The sequence below is a fragment of the Heterodontus francisci genome, chromosome 18 (genome assembly GCF_036365525.1).
Source record: "Heterodontus francisci isolate sHetFra1 chromosome 18, sHetFra1.hap1, whole genome shotgun sequence".
Classification (NCBI taxonomy): domain Eukaryota; kingdom Metazoa; phylum Chordata; class Chondrichthyes; order Heterodontiformes; family Heterodontidae; genus Heterodontus; species Heterodontus francisci.
Window position 1 is genome coordinate 22,188,796 of NC_090388.1, and position 18,608 is coordinate 22,207,403.

Genomic DNA, 18,608 nt, shown 5'->3' on the forward strand with positions numbered 1-18,608 from the left:
CAAGAAAGCAGCTCACCACCACCTTCTCGAGGGCAATTGGGGATGGGCAATAAATGCTGGCCTGGCCAGCGATGCCCACATCCCATGAATGAATTTTAAAAAATTTTGTGCTGTAAATATTATGCATGCGCAAAAAAAACATGCTATCTGAATTTTAAAATATCTTAAATTGTACGAGAGCATGTTTAGTTTACTGAGTTGTTTTTAGACCTTAAAGTGGCCAAATTTGGAATTCCAGATCCTAATGTTTAGTTTAGAGATACAGCACTGAAACAGGCCCTTCGGCCCACCAAGTCTGTGCCGACCATCAACCACCCATTTATACTAATCCTACACTAATTCCATATTCCTACCACATCCCCACCTGTCCCTATATTTCCCTACCGCCTACCTATACTAGGGGCAATTTATAATGGCCAATTTACCTATCAACCTGCAAGTCTTTGGCATGTGGGAGGAAACCAGCCAGAACATGATGAGGCGAAGGAAAGCATTGGGAAAGTGTGGGAGAGGAAGGAAAAGTTTAAAATGGAATGTTGTATGATCACTTTCAGACCATTTGATAAATTGAAGGATATTACAATTTATATAATTTTAAAGTCTGCTTCTGTAGATCTGGATTAGTTTAAATTGGAGGCTTTGTTACTTTTTAATGCAATGTATTTAAACTGTGTGAAAATGATGGCACTGTTGCACAAAGTTCCAGCAATTGTGTGCAGTGATCAGTGCCCTTTGGCATTCTTTTCCATTTTGCCACCCAACATGCCAGTCCCTCACCCCTCTGGTTGACCATTGTACAATGGCATTCCCAAATTCAGACCAGGAAGACAAGTCTATGCCGAGTTAGTTCATATCTTTCCACAAGAAATTTAGAGTAATTGGAAACTTGAAGCACAAGTTATATTTTTAGTAAGGATGTGGCACTTCATTTAGCAAGAACTCCTCAAAAGGTGCAGATATTTACTTCATGCAGTTCTAGGAAATGGTTGGAGGAGGGTGGTGGGGGGAGAGGGTGAAGAAAAATCCTCTTAAAAGAAGAGATGTGACTTGAGGCCTTACGAAAGGTCCCCTCAGATGAGGGAAAACTCTTGGGAGTAAAACTGGAGATGTAGGTTGATGCAGATTGAACATTGCAGATTTTTCAGCTGAGTACATTGTGAATAAGACACACTGATGCAAGCTAAAAGATTTTTCACAAGTGGACATGCTTCAGATGATTAAAGTACAATTATCCAGAAAATCTCTTGTTCACTTACAGGGTGAAAGACACTGTAGTTTTGTTTGCGTCCCAAGTGACGCTACTTCTGTTTTCCAGACAGGCAATAGTTTCTTAGGAAATGGAGGTTCCTGTATGCAAGGATCCTTCATGGGTGATTCAGCTCCTTCACAGCTGAGGAGGTACATCATCCTTGTGATAGCCAAAAACAACTTTCCCAGACTAATGGTTGGTTCACAGGACAATATCTTAATGGTGTATCTGTTGCATTGGGCAAAGAGCCATAAAGTGAGTCCTGCTCAACTGTTCGTAATATTTCGGTACGCATAGTTGCTTTCTTTTCCAATCTTGTATTTAAAGTGGTTTAAAGACACTTATCTGTTCCAGAGTTTCTGACTTGGGTGACATGACTCTTGAAAGATCCAGGCTCGAAAAGCAGATTTTCACCAGTCTTTTTTTTTTAAAGAATCTCATGATCGTTATTTTAGTCCTCAAGGGATTGACCATAAGAGACATTCTTTGGTTTTTACTTCCAACACTCACCATTGCGACTTTTGTTACTTCAGAAAGAGTTGTTTAGTTGCTTGCCTTAGTGATTTTATAGCACATGAATGGAGCAGTCATTGAGATTCACCTATCAATCATGCTTAGGATTGTTTTAAGTTCTCTTTATAACTAGAGGTAACTGCATTTACACTGCGTATATTCGGTAACTGAGTTACAGTTTTGCTGGACTATGCAGTTATTCTCGCTTGAGAATGAAAATTTACAAAGCTCCTTGCTAAATAAAAGTTAGCAAAATGGGTACTAGAAAGTATCTCGGATATCCTGGAAAACTTGACTGAATTTTGGCATTGCTTTGGTATAGTACAAGAAATAAAACCAATTTTGTATTTTCAGAAATTATTTTCATTTTATATTTTAAGTTCGGCATATGTAAAAACTCCTGTTCCTAATCTGTTTTTCCTTTTCACATCTGGATTGAAGCTTTTTCATAAGGTTTCTCTGCTACTGTATGTTTTTATTTTGGGAATAAAACCAGCAGATGAGTTCACAATATATACGGGGAATGCAGATCACCTGACTCCTTTTATATTTAAAAAAAATTTAAAGCAAAGTACCCCCAGATGACTTATTTCCTGGAACTCTCTTTGAAATGCTCCAATCAGGTTTGTGTCACTGCCACAGTACAAAAACAGCTCTTATCAAAGTCACAAATGATATCCTATGTGATTGACAAAGGTGAACTTTCCCTCCTCGTCCTTCTCAACTTGTCTGCAGCCTTTGACGTGGCACACCATCCTCCTTCAGTGCCTCTCCACTGTCGTCCAGCTGGGTGGAACTGCTGTCACCTAGTCCGTTCTTATCTATCTAATCGTAGCCAGAGAATCACTTGCAATGACTTCTCTTCCTGCTTCTGCATAGTTATTCCTGGTGTCTCTTCCCCCACCCTGCCAGCCCAAGGATTTATCCTTGCTCCCCTCCTATTTCTCATCTACATGCTGCCCCTTGGTGACATCATCTGAAAGAGCGCTAGTTTTCACATACATGAACGCTGACGGCACCCAGCTCTATCTCACCATTACCTCTCTCAACTCCTCCACTGTTGCTAAACTATCAGACTGCTTATCTGCCATTCAGTACTGGATGAGGGGAAATTTCCTCCAATTAAATATTGGGACTGAATCCATTGTTTTTGTTCCCCACTCCAAACTCTGTTCCCCAGTTACTGACTCCATCCAGGCAACAGTCTGAGATGAAGCCTATCTGTTTGCGACCCTGGGGTCACAGTTGACTCTGCGATGAGCTTCTGACCTCATTTGTGCCAACACCTAAGACCACTTCCAGCTCCAGCTCATATGTTGCTGAAATCCTCATTCTTACCTTAGTAACCTCTAGACTTGACTATTCCAACACACTGCTGACCAGTGTTCCACATTCTGCCCTCTGTAAACTTGGTCACCCAAAACTCTTCTGTCCATGTCTTAACTTGCACCAAGTCCTGTTAACCTTTCACCCCTGTGCTCATTGACCTACATTGGCTCCGGGTTAAGCAACGTCTTGACTTTCAAATTCTCATCCTTTTCATATTCCTCCATGGCCTTGCCTCTACCTATCTCCATAATCTCTTCCGGCCCCACCACCCTCTCAGCTATCTGTGCTCCTCTAATTCTGGCCTCTTGAGCATTGTCCATCCGGGAGATGATGGCATAGTGGTAATGTCATTGAACTAGTAATTCAGAAGCCCAGGCTAATGATCTGGGGACATGGATTCAAATCTCACTGACAGCTGGTGGAATTTAAATTCAAGTAATTAACTAATTAAAGTAAGTAATTAAAATCTGCAATTGAAAGCTAGTCTCTGTAATGGTGCCATGAAACTATCATCAATTGTTGTAAAAACCCATCTGGTTCACTAATGTCCTTTTAGGGAAGGAAATCTGCAATCCTAACCTGGTCTGGCCTACATGTGACTCCAGACCCACAGCAATATGAAATAAAAACAAGAAATGCTGGAACCACTCAGCAGGTCTGGCAGCATCTGTGGAAAGAGAAGCAGAGTTAACGTTTCGGGTCAGTGACCCTTCTTCGGAACAGCAATATGGTTGACTCTTAACTGCCCTCTGGCCTAGCAAGCCACTCTGTTATCAAGGGCAATTAGGGATGGGCAGCAAATGTTGGCTTTGCCAGCGATGTCCACATCCCATGAAAGAATTTTTTTTTTAAAAACATTGGTAGCTGCACCTTCAGTTGCCTCTGCCCTAAGTTCTAGAATACCCTCTCTGCCTTTCCTCCTTTAAGGCACTCCTTAAAACCTGCCTTTTGGTCCACTGACCTGATATCTCCTTATGTGGCTTGGTGTCCTATTTTATAATGCTCCTGTGAAGGGCCTTAACATATTTTATCATGTTAAACGTGCTATATAAATAAAGTTCTAAACTTTTTAAAATAAATGTTGGATTGATAATTTGCTTAAACTCTTCTTAGAAAACGTGAGCGTTCACGGGAGAGAGACCACAGTAGATCAAGAGAGAAAAGCAGACGCCACAAAGAGCGCTCACGAAGCCGTGATCGTCATGATGACTATTACCGTGAAAGAAGTAGAGAACGGGAAAGGCATCGTGATCGTGAGCGAGATAGAGACAGAGAGAGAGACAGAGAACGAGAGTATCGTCATCGTTAAATAGGTGAGTTGCTTTGTTCGTTTTTATAATTGTGTAAAGTGATTTATTTTTATTTTCTGCCTATTTTACAAACAGATTTGAGAATTCTTCAATTTTATGCAGTAACATTCGACTGGGACCTTGTGTTAAGTTCCAAAGAAGCTGTTTAGCACATTAGTCAAATAACATTCTTAAGAATTTTGGTAAGTATTGCTTATGCTATTGCCGTTGAGATGAGTTGGTGTCTAATTTGTGATGAATGACAATTGAACTACTTTATTTTAAACTTGAGTTCACAGATTAGAGCATTGCTTTTCATGTAAGTAGTTTAACAAAGTCTCTGGGCACTCATTCATACCCTCTTCTTAATTCCTGCTGGTGCTATACATTGCATGTTTTGAAATACTTCACAGAATTTATAATAGGTATCACAGATTAAGCAACACAGCTGCCTCTGGTTGCATAAAGTTCCACTTCAAATGGTATCTTTATTCTGTATTGCATTCTTTGCTCCATCTTCACCTTTGTACCATTTCCAGCAAATTGCTTTCAGCACAAGATGCTGCGGCCCACCATTTCTTTTTTGTTGGCAATAGGTTCAGTGCTAAGTCCATTTTACAAACTTCCCTCTATCCCCACCCACCTTGTGGGGAAGGTTTGCAACCAGAAAATCAAGTTTCATTGGGATGTCAACGTAATTTTTATGTGTTCAGTTGCTTCTCTGTCAGTTGTGTAAACGGGAGATTCCTGGGCTGTTAGCATATCGTAGGAATGCTTCAAGTAAAAGTAATCTGCGATGTAAACTGACAAATTTGCCATAAGTATTGTTTGTGCTGTAAAGGATAATGAAGTACTAAGTCTTGGGTCAATGCACTGGTAGTTTTGTCATTAATGTTTTGAGATTTGAATATGCATTAAATTCAGATTTCTTTGCTGTAACCATATGTCTTCATACTTGGGAGATGGAACTCTACCACATATCTTCCGATTCTGAGATACAGATTTTTACAGCAATCTAATATTCAGATGTGTCTAAACTGATTTTTAAATGGTTAGATTTATAGACTGTGTATAATTGGTCACAGTGATGATGTTAGTCAGGCCATTATGGAGGTGTGAAGCAGAAGGGTTGAAATTTCCATATAGGGAAAGAAGGAAAGCAAGAGGTCATGTTACCCTGAACAAAAGTCACAAGTTAATACTATTTTCAGAGGCCTTGTAATAAATTACCTGTTGATCCTTGTGGCAGTGGATGGTGCCTGAGAAAGAAGAAACCCATTTGAAGGATTTGGGGGTTTTGTTGCAATTTCTGAAAAGAGCAACTTGAGGTGTCCTGCACTGAGTGTTGGCTGACAGGAATATATTTTACCTCAAAGAAGCTTTCAGGTAAAACTCTTATTTCCTCCCCCCACCCCGAGTTGTTTTATAGTCCATTCGGGTTTGCTGTTTAGTAGATAAACATTCCATTTGAAAACTTTTCATTCTTTTACACCTAGTTGGTATAAAGAGACTCTTCCAATTGAGTCCTGCACAATTACCTTGGAATAATTTTCAAAATGGAGCATGTGCTATTTGCTAATGTCCAATTTTGCATATTTTTGTGCCTGCAAATTTGCACAGTCTTTTTGCTTTGATTTATCTATTCAAGCCAGAGCTTATTAAAATCTTGAGTAAGTAAATTATGCCACAACTAATTTGTATTTATGACATTTATTATTTTACGTTGGTCCACAATGAAAAGATAAAGAGCATAGTAATGAGTAATAAGATCGTATTTTTAAAAAAAAAAGTTCAACTGATGTTTTTGCACTCTGCAGTCTTCAAGTATCGCATACTGAAAAGCTGCAAAATAGCAAATTGGTTGACAGTTTACATTTTATTTCCTACAGGTAAATGGGCTGATGTAATTGTGGGATGCTTTAATTTTTGTTTTTTTGGAGGAGCTTATTGTAAATTTAGCTTAAAAGTTTCAAAATTAAACTTGTTTTTACCTCTTGACTTTGCACATTTTAAAGAGGTGACTGAGTTCTTATCGTCCAGTTGTTAGAAATTGTGTAGACTAATACTTGAGATTTTTATAAATCTAGCCACTGATGTTTTTAGAAATAATGTAATTTTTAATTCTATTTGAACTTAAATAGGATCTTTGGTAAAACAGATTTGTTTATAGAAAATTTTTACTCTGCAGTTTATTTTTAAGCTGATGGGTATAGTATTGTGTTTTAAGGCCTGCTTTGATGGTTTAGGCATATCTTTAAATTAAATTTTAAAAAAAGTCCATGCCGGTGAAAGCTGCTTATTGTATGCACTGTTCGTACATAAAATACTATTTTTTCCTCACTTTAAATCTTGTGGATTGGTTAAAGTGAAGATACTCCAATGTTTTCCTCACAATATGGGGAAATATGTATGTATTATAATTACAAGAAGTTGTGAATGTCTTTGTGGTATACAGAGTGCAATTTATATCTTGTGAAACCGAAAAAAGGTACTGATTTGGTCATTTCCCAAGTTTTGCTGCATTAATGATTCACTCAAAGTATGCTGGTAACAAACCAACTTTTTTTTTAACCTTTTTAAGGTATTGCAGCTAGCAAAATTCATGAAACTAACATTACCATAACATTCATAGACACATTGCTGAATATCAACTTAAGTCCTCAGTCACTATTGTTACACCCAAATTGAAGATTAATAAGAATATTTTTGATTTAAGGATTCTGTTGCATTTCAGGAGTTTGGCTTGTGAATTTTATCACTTAAGCTTACTTGCCTTGGTTGGATGAGGTTAATAGTGCAGTTGTGCTGCACAAAACAACATTTTGATATTAAATTTATATTCTATATTCCCAATTACTTGAACATGGAGCTATACTATTTGTAGTTGAGGGAAAATCTGTTCTAAACCCTATGGTAGAGGAGGATATGTAGAGCCAGTGGTTTATACGGAAATGAGAAAAATGGAATCAAAAGTCTCTGCACATTTTCATTCTGCCATATTTGGCTATTGAATATTATTGCCCACTATTCCTTAAAATGTTTGGGCAGTTATCCTCTCTCTTGCTGTTAAGTCCCATCCCTAATTGGAGACCTGTCTCCCTGCTGGATGCATTACTGTCAGTTTGTAAACAAGCCTGAAAGTTTCAGGTTTACTGTGGTATGCCAAAGATTAATTGTTTCAGTTTTAATATTTGTGTACATTTGAAGCATGGTTGACTTGTGAAGGTTTTTTTTTTAAAAACATGACAATGCAATTCCTTAAGTTTCTACTTTAAGAATGCTTGTAGTGATGAAAACAATATTAAACAGATGAAATATGCACCAATGAAGTATTGCTGGCTTAAAGCCATGATGCCAGACAGCACAAGCTATTTATACACTCAAGGCATTAGGTCAAATTTCTGTTCATTTTTAATTGTGGTTATTAAAATTCTTGGTGTATAGTCTGTAAGGACTTGGAACTTGGGTATCATAAGTTGTAGGCTTAGCTGCATCCTATTTTCTGCATGTTTTCACTACATGTCCTGTAAACTGCCTGCAGCACAATCATGTAACTGAATTGCACAGTATATTCTCGAACTATCTTTAGAATGTAAGAAACGTAGAATGTAAAACAATGGAAGCCATATGAATTGTCAAATTAAATCAGAACAAAATCTATAATAATTTTGCCAATAATCTGGTAACTTGTGATGGGGCAATTTTGAGTTAATTGATAGAATAAAAATTGAGGTTCTTGCAGTGTGGTATGGGGGTTGTTTAATCTTTATTGTATAGAAAAATGATTAGAATGTTCATTGAACATATGCACTTAAAGCTAAACAATATTCTCCAAGATCTTCCCATTTGCCAGCAATATTAAGTTAGTGTTTCATTGAAGATTAGCAATTTAAATAAATCTGATATGGGTTTTTACATTTCATCGAATTTGGTTTATATGTGCATCGAACTATTCCTTTCAAATATCTTAACTTTTTCTAGGTGCACAAGTACTTGTGATTTAGCACAGTATTTCACTGGTCATTGGCACCTGTAACAGACTGGTTTTAACATTTTGTTTGCCTTGTATGAAAGGTTGACTTAGATGGTCTGTGTATTTTTCCCCACCATCTATATGTATACTCATTATGTAAAATGTGTTCTCAGTTATGTTATAAGCTTCTAAATTGGACCTTTCTGTAGGTTACCAGTTCCTCCCTCTCTCTTTTGTTGCCTTTCTTAAATTTTCCCTTCGGTTCCCAATGGAAAAACTAGTGCGGTTGCTGTTGCCCTACAATAAAAAGCTGGCTGTGATTTGTAGCTAGCAAATGCCTAATTATTTACCCTTCACTAATATCAAATTTCAAAGTAAAATCAGTTTCCTATGTAGTTTCAGAACCTCTGGTACTTGGAATTGTTTTAGCTGTCTAAAGAAATAAATATTTTAAAATTGATGCACTTGTGAGATGTCCCAATTTAAAATCAATCTTGTGTTGCACCTTTTCACTATATTTGCTGTATCAAGTAAAAACCTGTCTAGTCTGGTGGGGTTTTTTTGTAAACCAGTAGCTGTGTAGTGTTTGTCATTTTCACAAAGTTGCAGAAAATTTCTATTTCATCCTTAGGAAGCCAATTAGGGGTGTCATACCTTTAAAGTGGTTAATAAAAATTGTTAATTGTTGTCTTGTATACAAAAATTAGGCCACAATTTGCATGAGGAATTATCCACAGTGATCAAAACTAGAGACTTGTACAAAATACTCCTATTGTAAAAATTTCTGTATATTGTGTAAATGCTGTAAAATGCTGGCTTTGTTACCTGTATAAATATAATTTTAAAATGACCAGTCATGGGTGTGAAAAATTGCTTTGTAATATATTTGGAATATGTGGTCACTACAAGTTAAATTCATTAATTGTCCCTCTTATTTCAAAACCCTAAATATCGAATCACTTATGTTCTGTGACATTTCTCTTTTTTTTTATTGGTTGATTTCCTAATTATCTGTGGATTATGAATGTTTAGATCCTTAAAGCTGCATATGGTTAGGTTGGTTGATTACTTTTTTCGGTGGAATAGAAATTATGTGCATTGTTTTGTCATCCATATTTGGATTCTGCTTCAAATCTATTTCTTTTAAATGGCTTAATCAACTGAATTCTGTATTTCCCAACCTTTTGTCTCTTTGGACAAATTGCTTAGAAAGAGGAAAAAGCTTTGCCTATTGGCTGTATTTTGCTAAATTAACTAGTACATTCTAGTTGTTTCTTTACAAGACCCATCAAAGCTTCAAATGTTTTATTGCTACAAAATATTAATAGTGTAGAAAGTAATCATAAATGTTAATGCCTGAATAAATGTACTATGATACCTTTTTTGAAGTATTTTGCAATTCCAGTGTGTCTTGAAGGTTTGTACTTTGCAGAGTTTGCGTTGTAAAAGCTGGACAGCTGATTATTTCCATTTTCTGGTATCAAGATTTTTTTGACTTTTTTTTAATATTGATAGCGCCTTATAATCACCATGAGACATTTCCCATCTTTAGATCCTAGGACATGGAATTTGCCATATTTAAATGAGTATTTAATAAAGTCGTTGGAAGTGATTTTACACGTTGGTTTATTCATTTAATGAAAATTTGCTTTCAACACTGCACTACAAAACCAGCTCCAAGGAATTATTGCTCCAGCATGCATTAAAATTAGAAAATCATGTCTTGATTGTAGTGCGTCGTGGTAGAAATAAAATTTATAGTATGTGATTAGGTTTGTAATATTTAACATTACGCCTAGCGCACATGTATATACCCACCTGTCATTGCTTGGAATTGCTTTAAAACTGTTGGATATTATTTGCCACATGCCAAGTTATTAGACGCCAGCTGTTTTTCTTTAAAGTCAGAATAAATTAACTAAAAATTTACTGCCATACTTTCACTGCAGTCAACAGGAGAGGCTACGTATTGTGCTAAAGATATATAGATAAACCCAAAGGTCTTTACCATCTGTGTTTTCAAAGTTGCTGGTCAGAAGCCATGTAAGTGTAGACTTTTTTTAATATGGTCACTTCTCCACTAAGTTAACTGTTGCCCATCATTGCTTATTGATGTCAAAGGAGATGAGTTACACAATTGCCTGCTGACTAGCAGGTGAACGCCTAAAACACAGAAATGAGTGATTCTGTAACTATTGAGAGCAGACTTGTAGATATTAAGACAGTTTAGAAAAATAAGCTTTGAGCACCACGACAAGTTATGCTAAGAAAGTGGAACAAAAGAACATTGGTCTTGTACCCCTTGCAACATTTTGAATCATTGGTGAAGTTCTTGGTGGTAGTGATATTAAAACCTGGAAAGGACGAAGGCCTTTGGGTTAGTAGCTGGGGGAGGGGGGAGAGGACTGTTTATCTAGTTGGATGAGCAACAATTCTCCAGATGACTTCTTCATACTTGATGTCAACACATTCAGATATTTCCCATTTTCTAATAACATTCGTGATTACTGTTCTATGCAGAATACTTTTCCGCTGAGTTGGGAAACTGATTCCAAATCTGGTGGTGTGACCTTTTTGAGTTATTACTAGTGGGGAAGTGAGGTTAAAATCATAATGGTGTACAGCAAACAGTTTTCCTGGTACAAATGGATCGTCCCAATAAGGCAGCCAAGGGCCAGATAAACCTCATTTTCAGTGTATATTCTCGCCTCACATTTCTAAATTAGAGTGCTATAGAACATTAACTTCTGTTCAGCATGGCCTCGATAAATAAAATAACTGAGCTATGCAGATGAAATATGCTGAATCTGAATATGTAGGCAGGGTTTCATGCTGTATAATTTTAGCCATTCCTATAGACTGAATAGATTTTATCTGTTACATTGAACTATTTGAAATAAGTTTGTTAAATTGTAAGCTTACTAAACATAGTTATCATTAATATCCTTTTGTTCTATTTAATTTAGCCTAATGTTTAGAGATGTCTATAATTTGTATAATTGAAGATTCCAACAAAAGATCTGTACTTAGAAAATGTTGATACAGACGTGATCATCTTATCCCTCAGTAACTTTAATGTCTTTATTATGACCCACTTAGAATTATCATGCATTGCAACGCACATTTTGTGAACATTAGTCATCTGTTACATCTGCTAACCATCCACAATGTTCTAATTTTAGTATCAAAAATTATTTATTTTATTACAGCAGGTTTTTTTTAAACTAGCACCCTTTAGCTGACAATCAGTCACTCCCAGTCTTTTAATGATTTTAGGACCAAGTCACTTGTGCTACTCTTAGTCATTTGAACTAGGACAAGCGTAGGAGCAGGTTTCCTTTTGCTCTTGTAAATGGGGAATGGTATTGTCTAAAGATGAAGAAACAAGTTGACTGGGTAGAAAGACAGAAGCATATTGTGTTTATTGAAAGTGGCTAACCAATTTGATCAGAAATCAAAGATTCCTAACTTTTGACCAGTTTTCTAAGTGATTTTTTTTCTAAACAGATTTGTTGTCAACATTGGAATGGGGTAACTTGGCCACTACACAGGATGAGCAACTGTTCTGAGAATTGAATTATGGTCAGTTCTCCATTTTAGATGTATATTTCACTTCAGTTGCTCACTGCCAAGGCAGGTGGGGAGGGTATTTCATTCTCCTTTAAATATGCAAACAGCAGTGGAAATTTGAACCTTTGATTTAGAATCAACCATAGTAATCTGCTTACTGTTTGTCAACAGTGAAGGTATATAATGACTTTTAGATGTGGCTGTTGTCCTCAGTAGTATTAGCATGCTATTTAATGATTAAATCTACTTAATATTTTATTGAGGTGAGTTAGTGTGTTACAGTATTAAATTTATTTTTAGTTTGGTCATTGTATTCCACCACTGCTTAATAGCTTCATAGACTGGTGACGCTGGACTAAGTGGGTAATGAATTCTTGCACCTCACGAGTGCCCAACAAATCACTGTTCTTGACCTCTAAAGACATTAATCTATCCAAAGGATTTGGAAGTAATTGTGACCCAAAAAACATTTTTACAGGCAAATTATAATTAGTTTTAACTCTAGCATTAATTATTGGATTTATGGCTAAACCTGTTTTAATTTAGTTTTCAGTATAGTCTTAAATTCTGAAGTAATGCAAAGGCATGCCTTTCAAAGTTAATCCATGTTGGTGCAATTAGAGCAACTTTTTTGGGGAGCTGGGCTGGAGAATGGTTGTGATGTGGCCTAGGGGAAATGCTGTCTCATGGAGATTACATGGAATATAGGTTCAATTTTATTGTTAAAACAGTTTTTTTTTAAGGAAAAAAAAGTATGGTTCCGGTGATAACTGAAAAGTTAGTGTGCTGACAGATGTGGCATTGCAGCATTTCTAGATTACTGCAAAATTGGCTTGATTTTCTTGATAAAGGCCATATAAAAGTATAATTTTATGTATTGGACGACTATTTCAACTAAGCGTTAAAGCATACAAAAACAGCCTTGAATACTGTTCAACTGTAGTAGCAAAGCTGCTGCTTAAGACCACCCATGGAATTTCATTTAAGAGACTTAGTCTGATACATTTGACATGAAGCCTCTGGATAATTTTGAGGGGGAAATATAGTGTGCAGTAAACTTTGAGCAGTGGATGCAGTCAGCAGCTAGGTTCCAAAAGTGTTAACACAATCGTACCTTATATACTATTACTATTAAATAATGGTATTCATAGTCCAATGACTAATTTAACTAATGGTGCTGACGGTAGTTGCTACAATATGTTTGAGAAAGCCATGAATGACAAGGCATGGGGAAACTTGCTGTTGCAAAACTTTGTTAAATTGTTTTAATGGTTTTATTCAGATTGAAATTATTTTAGATGACATTTAAATAGATAATAGCATTAGCTTGAAGCATTGTATATCTGCATGTCTGGTTGTTATGCAAGAACCCAATCCATGTCTGTTTTTGTAAGGTGTGATATATTGACTATTTTCCAACAAGTGCCATTTATTGATTCATGTCTTTATTGAAATCCTTTCCTGTTTGAAAGGGAGTTTTTTTTCAAATAAATTAGCCCAGTTGTGACCTTTGACCTGTAGCTGAAGTATTCCCCTTAAGTTTTAAGTTCATTTCCTTTTTTTAAACCTACAGTTGTATAACTTCTAATTTCCTCTCTAACTACACATCTGTTTGGTTTTCAAGAATTTAATTGGGTGCAAACCTTCAAGGCTCTATAGCCAACAATGTTTTAATATGTATTTTAGTTGTCAAGTAATACATTATGGCTTTGCAACAACTTATTTGCACTTTTAACATACGTCTCAAGGCATATCACAGTAGCATTATAAAACAAAATGGCACTAAGCCAGATGAGATATTAAGTCAGGCGATCAAAAGCTTGGTCAAAGAGGTAGATTTTAAGGAGTATCTTAAAGGAGAAAATGAGGTAGAGGGGCATAGAGGTGTTGGGAGGGTATTCCAGAGCTTTAGGGCCTGGGTAGCTGAAGACGTGGCCACCAATGGTGGAGCGATTTAAAATTGAGGCTGCTGAAGAAGCCAGAGTTAAAGGAGTGCAGATATCTCTGAAGGTTGTGGGGCTGGAGGAGATTACAGGCATAGGGAGTGGGGAGGCCATGGGATAATTTGAAAACAATGAGAATTTTAAAATCAAGACGTTGCTTGACCAGGAGCTAATGTAGGTTAGCGAATGCAAGGATGAATGATGAACAGAATTTACTGAGAGTTAGGACACAGGCAGCAGAGTTTTGGATCAACTCCAGTATATGGAGGGTAGAATGTGGGAGACCAGCCAGGTATCAAAGGCATGAATGAGAGTTTTAGCAGCAGATGAGCTAAGATAGGTGAAGTTGGATTACGTTTCCGTAGCTGGAAATAGGTGGTCTTATTGGTAGCGTGAATCTGATGTCGGAAACTCATATCTGGGTCAAATATTCCTTGATCTCAAACTGTTGCCAGGAAGTGGGATAAAGTCAGTAGATAGGGAATGGCTTTTGGAGCGGGGACTGAAAATGGCTTCAGTTTCTAATATTGGAAAAAATTACTGCTCATCCAGTACTGGATATTGGATAAGCAGTCAGATAGTTTAGCAACAGTGGAGGAGTTGAGAGGTGGTGGTGAGGTAGAACTGGGTGTCATCTGTGTACGTGTGGATACTAATGTGCTTTCAGCTGATGTCACCGAGGGGCAGCATGTAGATGAGCAATAGGGAGCCAAGGATAAATCTTTGGGCTGGGGAGGGTGGGAGAAGAGACACCAGAAGTAATGGTGCAGAAGCAAGAAGAGAAGCCATTCCAAGTGATTCTCTGGCTACGATTAGGTAAGAATGAACCAGGTGAGAGCAGTCCCACCGAGCTGGATGCCAGTGGAGAGGTGTAGGAGGAGGATGGTGTGGTCAACTGTGTCAAAGGCTGCAGACGAGTTGAGATGGACAAGGAGTGAAAGTTTACCTTTATCAATCACCAAGATTGGCTTTGCGAGGGCATGAGGGGAGATAAGACAGAAATAAAGATGCGAGTTCGGAGCTTGTGTCGGGGAGAGCATTGGAGGAAGTTTGGCCAGTTGGGCTAGGATGGTCTCAATCTTAGTGACAACGTCCAAGAGCTCCTCACACATATTGGTGGTGTGTGTGGAGGGGAGAAGGGTTTAAGACAATCGTTTGCAGTAGTGAAAAGAAGCTGGGGGTTATCTTTGCATTCCAGGATGATCCTGAAACAGAGCGGTTTTAGCATAAGAGATCAAAACCTGATGGTGTTTTAGGTGGCCCAGCCAGATCTGGTAGTGGGTGCTAAACCATTTGTCTGCCAAATCCTTTCAAGTCTGCATCTCAGAATTAAGGAAGAGGAGATGAGCGCCCTATTGGGAGAATGACCAGGGTAAGAAAGTAATGGTTTTATTGGGGACTCTGGCATCAAAGGTGTAGTTAAGCAAATCAGTAGCTACAGAAATGTGGTGAATGGAGGGCCAGAGGCTGGACAGTTGGCATTTTGAAAGTGCAGTTGTAAGTGAACTGGGTAGTTCTCCTTCCTTTCCCCCCCCCCCCCCCCCCCCCCCCAAAAAGGGGCAAATACAGAAGGAGGTAGGGTTGGGGTGTTGAAGGGGATTGTGGGTGTTGTGATACAAGGAAGTGATCAGAGATGGCCTGATTGGTGATTGACATGAAGGGACTACCAAGACCATGCGAGATGGCAAGGTCAAGGGGCTGGCTGTGAATATGGGTTGGGAAGTTTACATGGAGGCAGAGATTTAGGGGGGGAAATAAGAGGGCAGTGAACTCAGGAGGAAACGTGTTAAGATAGAGGTTGAAAGCACTGAGGATGAGAAGGCGTTGGGTGCAGAGGCTGAGGGAGGAGAGCACTGAAGATATCTTGGTGAGAGTTTTTATCCTACTTGAGAGGGTGATATAGAATGATGATTTTTGAAAGGGATGAAACAAGATGAGATGTTGAAAGGAGGAGAAAATGCCAGAGGAGTAGGTGATCAAGCCAAGGTGTGATCTGATGAAACGCCCCACCCATAACATCATGGTGGCAGGTGGTGGAAAATGTAGCCTGGCAAGGTGTCATCACCCCTCACCCGTTAAGGCCACAGTGTCTATGCAATCATCCAGAATAAGTTCATGGGTGGCAAAGGCCTTGTTAGAAAGTGAAGGGATATTCTGGAGGGAGATGCATTGAGGGGTGGTGAGAGTCAACAGTGGGAGGAGTAAGTTGGACACTGAAAAAAAGTTGGCAAGATTAGTCCCCAGCGGGCACAGGGCAGGAAGGTCAATGAGAGAGTGGGATGGGGCAATTGAGGCTGCTGCCCATAATTCAGCACCATGTGCCTCTATCAGCCTATCAAAGGATGCCAAGAGAGATACAGAAGGAAGCTGTAGGCTTGTCTAACAGTCAAGCCTGGGACGGCAGCAAGAGAGCAGGAAGGTTGAGGAGTGGGGTGGAGAATCAAAACTGGTATGACCAATAGAAGAGAGGGGTCTTGGAGACGTAGAGAAAAGTCGGAGTTAAAGTGGAAATAGTGGGCGGCAGCCAAAGTGTGCTCGCAAAGTCTTGGAGAGCTGAAGTTACATGGGTCTAGTTACATATAAAAATTAGGGTACATAAAAGTCTGATAGTAAATGGGAAATTATAGGAAGGAGTCCAGAGTAAATTGGGAGGTCCTGCTGTCGAATAACTATGATGTAGGTAGGGTGGAGTCAGCATGGAGCATTGACGAGCTGCTGTCCAAGTTCAGAGACAGGTGAGCAAGTGAAGTGCAGAAGCTATTTGAGGGTAGAGTATCAGAGGATGCGCATTGATGGTATTTTCATAAAATGGAAGATCCAAGGGGTGAGAACAGTCAGTTGAAGGATAGAAAGATGAAATTGGAGGACACCATAAAATACAGAAGTTGTTCTTTATCCCAGGCGAGAGATTTTCTGGCCAGGAACAGATTGAAGCTGAAAAACCAGTATAACTATTGGCCAGTTGCTGGAGACTGAAGTGACAGCAGTGGTGGGGGAAGGACTTTAAACAATCAGTTACTTTGAATATCACAAAAGAGCAGCAAATCAGAAACAAAAACAGAAAATTGATGGAAATACTCAATAGGTGGGGCCACAAACCTGAAACGTTAACTTTTTCTCTCCACAGATGCTGCCTGGCATGTGTGTTTCCAGCATTTTCTGTTTGTTTCAGGTTTCCAGCATCTGCAATATTTTGCTTTTTTATTGGAGCAAATCAGACAGAAGTTTGCACTCAGTAAAATGTGGCTGTTCTAGTTGACAAATTGTTACCATTATTTACTGAGTCACTTGGTGAAAAGGTCACAATCAGGCTTAGTTTTCGTGCTTGAAATGCTTTCTAATGAATCCAAGTGATAGTTTAAAACAGCTTTTTTTTAAAAAAAAGTTTACTTCTAAATGTGAAGAAAAATACTTATGGCTTGTGTTAATCAGTTAATTTATTGATGTGTAGTATAATATTGGTCTTGAAAATGCATCTTCTGGGCTTTTTAGAATGTGTTTAAAACTTTGGAAGAGTTTGAAATTGTGCTGAAAGTGAAAGTTTAAATTGTTTCAGATTTCTTTGATCTGTAGTATTTGAACTTCTATGGAAAAACTGTTCAAGACACCAATATTAATACACAAATGCATGATTTATAATATGTACTTCAATAAGTTCAGTGGTGTAAAGTATGTACAAATGTAGTCAGGGAAGAACAAAATCTACATCATGAATTTTGACACATTACAGCTGTTTGAAGAGAAACGTCTCCAGATAAAAGAAACAACAAAGGCTCTTCACAGAAAAGACTGCCCTTTATCCATCTGTTGGAATTTCATGGTTGAACAGGAATTCTCAGGCTACGTGGTTAAATGGAGCAACAGTAACGAATAAAGCAAATCCACTGTAATGGTAACTGATTGCTCTACATTTTTTTTATGTTGCTTGATTAACCATTTTATTTGGACACAACCTGTGTGACTTAAAAGTTACTAAAAGCTTTGGCAACTCTTCGTATTCTAAGCGTTAAACGTACATGACGTGTAAACAATTAAAAGTCGTTAGCTTCACTGTTTTTATAGTTCTTTCATCTTGTTACCAAAATTGTTACAAAAATGTTAATGTTCAAATAATGACTGTAAGCAGCTCAGTTTCAGTTTATCAAAATAGATGTACTATTAGTGTTGTAATAAACTGTTAAATGGAGCCTACGGTTGTGTAGATTATGCAAGTTCTCAGATTCAGTTTCTTCATGTTGAATTCATTTGACGGCTGTATGTTGTGGTGTATTAATTTGATAAACTTCAACATCTTGTGTAATTTGCCCCAGTTGGTTTCGAGCTTTTGTTAGTCAACCTCCCATTGTGGTTTTAATACAGAAGCATCTTAATGATAAAAATCCAGATGTGACTGGTTAAGGACATTTTTAACACGTTCACTTCACGTCTTGGACATTAAAAATTGCAGCAATATAATCTGTGACGAACACTACCTATGTAGAAAAACATTTTTCCTGTTTTGTATGTCAAAGCATAGCGTGTTGGACATGAAATTCTGATTTTAGTGAGGATTTTCTTTTAATGTCCTGTGTTAATTGTTTTTATCTGCCTCTGCTACCTCAATTGGGGAGAGGAATGGTTTACTTCAGAAATGTACAGCAGTTGCATTGTATTTTAATGCAGACTATTTATTTGGGATTGCCAAATATTTAGACTTTTTAACTAATTGAACATAGTACAAAACAATCCGATTGTAGAAGTAG

At 37.8% G+C, this 18,608-nt stretch overlaps 1 protein-coding gene across 2 annotated transcripts in view; it reads left to right on the top strand.

The window, feature by feature from the left end:
* The window catches only part of cpsf6 (cleavage and polyadenylation specific factor 6), a 35,886-nt gene extending 17,716 nt beyond the window's left edge, over positions 1 to 18,170 (top strand). The window contains exons 9-10 of one of the 2 annotated variants that reach the window (XM_068050398.1): positions 4,205 to 4,404; positions 17,597 to 18,170. In XM_068050398.1, coding sequence (XP_067906499.1) covers positions 4,205 to 4,400 — 196 coding nt within the window. In that variant the 3' untranslated portion in view covers positions 4,401 to 4,404; positions 17,597 to 18,170. Of the gene's footprint in view, positions 1 to 4,204; positions 4,405 to 5,629; positions 6,502 to 17,596 lie in introns of those variants that run through there. The other variant, XM_068050399.1, reaches the window with a different exon arrangement.
* Positions 18,171 to 18,608: the final 438 nt, after the last annotated feature.